General features: G+C 55.0%; 1 protein-coding gene across 1 annotated transcript in view; it reads right to left on the bottom strand.

Moving 5' to 3' along the window:
- Window positions 1–2,133: 2,133 nt before the first annotated feature.
- Window positions 2,134–4,098, bottom strand: part of POSPLADRAFT_1150301 (hypothetical protein) — a gene marked incomplete at both ends in the record, with an annotated part of 22,646 nt that continues 20,681 nt past the window's right edge. Inside the window, one exon of the mRNA XM_024486400.1 lies at window positions 2,134–2,299. Within this exon, the coding sequence (XP_024336321.1) occupies window positions 2,134–2,299 (166 nt within the window). The remainder of the gene's footprint in view (window positions 2,300–4,098) is intronic.

Genomic DNA, 4,098 nt, shown 5'->3' with positions numbered 1-4,098 from the left:
AAAGGAGACGAATGGAAGGCAGCGTTCATCGTACCCGGAACTGATGGCAAACCGCCGCAGCTGTACGAACCCACGGTGATGTTCTTTGGGCTGTGTAATTCCCCCGCTACGTTCCAGCGGATGATGAACACAATATTCGCAGACATGCTTCAAGAAGGCTGGCTCTGCATTTATATGGACGACATCCTGATCTTTTCCCAGGACAAGGCAGAACACGAAGAACGAACACGACGTGTTATCGAACGACTTCGGCAACACGACCTCTACCTCAAACCGGAGAAATGCGCCTTCGACGTCACCGAAGTCGAATTCCTCAGCATGATCATCCGTCCAGGAGAAATCGCAATGGACCCCGTTAAACTAGCTGGCATTGCAGATTGGCCGGTGCCGTCCAACCTCAGGCAAGTACGCGCCTTCGTTGGATTTGGAAACTTTTACCGCCAGTTTATCAAAGGCTTCTCGGACAAAGCGCAACCGCTGGTTGCTCTCACCCGGAAGGACGTCGCCTGGACCTGGGGATCTGACCAACAGAAAGCCTTCGAGACCCTCAAAAAGGCATTCCTAGAAGAACCGGTACTACGCATGCCGGATCCCGATCGACCCTTCGCTATCGAAACCGATGCCTCCAAGATCGAAACCGATGCCTCCAAGTTTGCAACCGGAGCAGTACTACGCCAGCGCGACGACAACAGCGACTGGCATCCTTGCGGATACCTCTCTCAAAGCTTCAATGCAGCAGAGAGAAACTACGACATCTATGACAGGGAGTTATATGTGGTCATCCGCGCACTAGATGAGTGGAAGCACTACCTCATCGGCAGCCCATACCCAGTAACGATTCTCAGCGACCACAAGAACCTCACATATTGGAAACAAGCCAAAGACATGAACCGACGACAAGCACGCTGGGCGAGTAAACTGACCGAGTTTGACTTCCGCCTGGTACACGTTCCTGGTACCCAAATGGTGCAGAGTGACGCTCTCTCCCGCCGACCCGACCATGACGACGGCTCCAATGACAACACCGACGTCATTATGCTCCCACCAGAAGTATGGGTCGCTGCCATCGACATCGACACCCGCGACACCATCCTTTCCTTTCAGAACGACCCAATAATGAAGGAAGGCCTCACTGCGGCGCGCACTGGAGGAACACCACGCACTGGAACAGACTGGTCCATCGATGATGACCTCCTCCTATACCAGGATCGGGTCTATGTACCCCCAGATGAGTCTTTTTGCAAACGTCTCGTCTCCCACTATCACGACCTCCCCTCTGCAGGACACCCCGGTGTTCAGAAAACCCTCCTCGGCTTGCGCCGTGACTACTGGTGGCCGATGATACGACCTACGAAACCCTAACCCCTAACCTGGGTGCGACCTAAAGGGACTAGAGAGACGGATTATAGTCTAGTGAGAGGGGAGTTAGCAGCAAGGTGTCCCGCGGTTCGAGTGAACACGAGAAACACCCTCGGAAAAGGCTATGAACACTAGGGAAGGTACGAGGTGGCTTCGACACGTCGTCGAAGCTACTCGGAGGCTGTGGATGGTTAGTGGAGAGGATCGAAGCTCGGCAGAGCTCTTCGATGTATCGTAGAAGGAAGGGACACGACTCGATAGGGGGGGACTTAGCTAGGACGCGGTTCGCAGTTTCTTCGACAATAGTCAAAGTCGAAGGGTTCGTCGAGACGGTATCGACGAGTAAACGCAGTGGACGAGGTTTCGAGGTTACGCAGCGAGGGACGAAGTGACGCAGTTAGAGGCTTAGACGCAGGGCGAACTCGACTTATGAGCTCTGAACTCGAGGGGGGAACCGGATCTTGTTGTTTTTTGGAAAGAAGTACGACAGATTTTATACTACACAGGACGCTACGACTATCGAAAGTGGCACACTGGTACAAGGGGCTTTGCATTGTTCCTCAAAAAGCTGCCTCACCGAGGGGCACATATCAAGTCCATCGGTAGAGTGACGTCATGCCGAACGCGGAGATGAAGAGAACCATGCGAGACACTTCGGACCGGTGTCCGTCGTTGAAGGCATGTCGCGAGGTTCGATACCTAATCGGGAAAGACCGGCTACGTCGGTGTGGCTTGGAGCGATGCGCCCGCTTGGCCGAGCGTCGTCAAGTGGCCCTATTGTTCGCCGAATGCGGAAGATGTCTCGGGATCTACGCGCGAGGCATCGGGACGACCGTGCCGAGCTTCGAGTAAGCGTCGCGCACCGTCGAAGGTGTCGAAGAGCGTCGAAGGCGAAATCGAACTGTTGGGAGACTGAGTCGAAGTGGCGGGCAGGATGCGACTGCCGAAAAGAGGTGTATCGGGGCCCAGAGGGGCTTGGCGCCTATCACCGAGCATGGCCCAGTTTGTCGCTCGCTATGTTAACGGCTGTGGCATCTGCCAGCAAATGAAGGTTAACACGCATCCAGCCCGACCGCCCATCACCCCCATTCGACCCCGCGCAAATGCCAAGCCCTTCAGCACATTCTCGTGCGATTACATCACCGACTTGCCACCGTCCAACGGCTTCGATTCAATTCTGGTCGTAGTGGACCACGACCTTACGAAGGGGGTAATTTTCATCCCATGTAACAAAACAATTGATGCTCTTGGGACGGCAGACGCAATGTACCGAGAGGTCTACAAGTGGTTTGGACTCCCAGACAAGATCATCAGCGACCGAGGACCGCAATTTGCGTCCAAAGTCTTTCAAGAACTTTGCAAAATGACTGGGGTTCAATCAGCCATGAGTACGGCATTCCATCCGCAAACCGACGGCGAGACAGAACGAGTAAACCAAGAACTGGAGATCTACCTCCGCTGCTTCACTGCCAATGATCCGGATAAGTGGGCTGACCATCTTCACACTGCGCAATTCGCTCACAACTCCCGCGAGCATTCCACGACGAAGACGTCCCCATTCAAACTCATGATGGGATACGAACCTCGCGGAATACCCACCACGCACCCTGGATCAAACACGCCGCAAGCAGCTTATCGCCTCAAGGACTTGCAAAACATCCGTGAGGAAGCACATGCGGCAATGGAGATGGCCCAGAACGTCCTGGCCAAGAGAGTAAAAAGGAAGGGGGGTTCCTTCCGTAAAGGTCAGCTGGTATGGCTAGACTCCCGGAACTTGAAGCTGCCGTACCCGTCCAGGAAACTAGCCCCGAGGCGAGAAGGGCCGTTCAAAGTCCTAGACAAAATCGGAACGGTCGCGTACAAGCTAGACCTCCCTAGCACCTGGCGAGTCCACCCCGTTTTCCACGAATGGCTTCTATCTCCCTACTCGGAGACGGAGATCCATGGTCCGAACTACACGAGGCCACCTCCTGACCTTATCGAGGGCGAAGATAACTACGAAGTCGAAGCCATCATCGGACATCGAGAGAACAAGAGGATGCGACACCGCGAATATCGCGTCAGGTGGAAGGGTTACTCAACAGCCGATGACTCATGGGAGCCCGAAGCGAACCTGACTGGGACGGCTGACGAAGTGTTGGCAGAGTATAAGAACAGGAAGGACTTGAGCTGAATCGATAGCAGCTCTACCCAGTCGCTACATCCCCACTCGCACCAACATGTCTTCCATCCTCTCGTTCCTCGACCAGTTCAACGCCCCTTCAACCGAAGGCGGGAAGAGAATCTCAATCTACACCCCTAAGCACACCCATGTCGGCAACAGCGCTTTGCTGACGCTACTCCTCAGTAACCCCACCGACGTCTTCAATAAACTCAAAACCCACAACCCCGAGGCAACCAATGCCACCGATCGCGCTGCACTAGAAGTGTACCTCTCCGCTCGCCATGAATACGACGAAGCTGTCAAGGCAGCCGACGAGGCCATCGACCACCACAAGCGGCTCCTACGCCAACAGGACGACCGCGTTCTCACCGAGCTCATCCGGCTCGACAATCTGAAAGTTGCCCATCGCTTTCAACCGCTCTTACCACGCAGCATCCGGGCACGACACAACAAATTCATCCCGCGCGCCATCCCCAACGCGTACTTACCCCTACCCGCACCCCTACCGACGTCTGCCTTCAGGCGCCTCCCGATCCCATCCCCTTTCCTCCAAGCAACGCCGCGGAGCACTACCA

The sequence above is a fragment of the Postia placenta genome (genome assembly GCF_002117355.1).
Source record: "Postia placenta MAD-698-R-SB12 unplaced genomic scaffold POSPLAscaffold_12, whole genome shotgun sequence".
NCBI classification, from domain to species: Eukaryota; Fungi; Basidiomycota; class Agaricomycetes; order Polyporales; family Adustoporiaceae; genus Rhodonia; species Rhodonia placenta.
The sequence above is the reverse complement of the archived record's forward strand: the minus strand, read 5'-3'. Positions and strand labels throughout refer to the sequence as shown.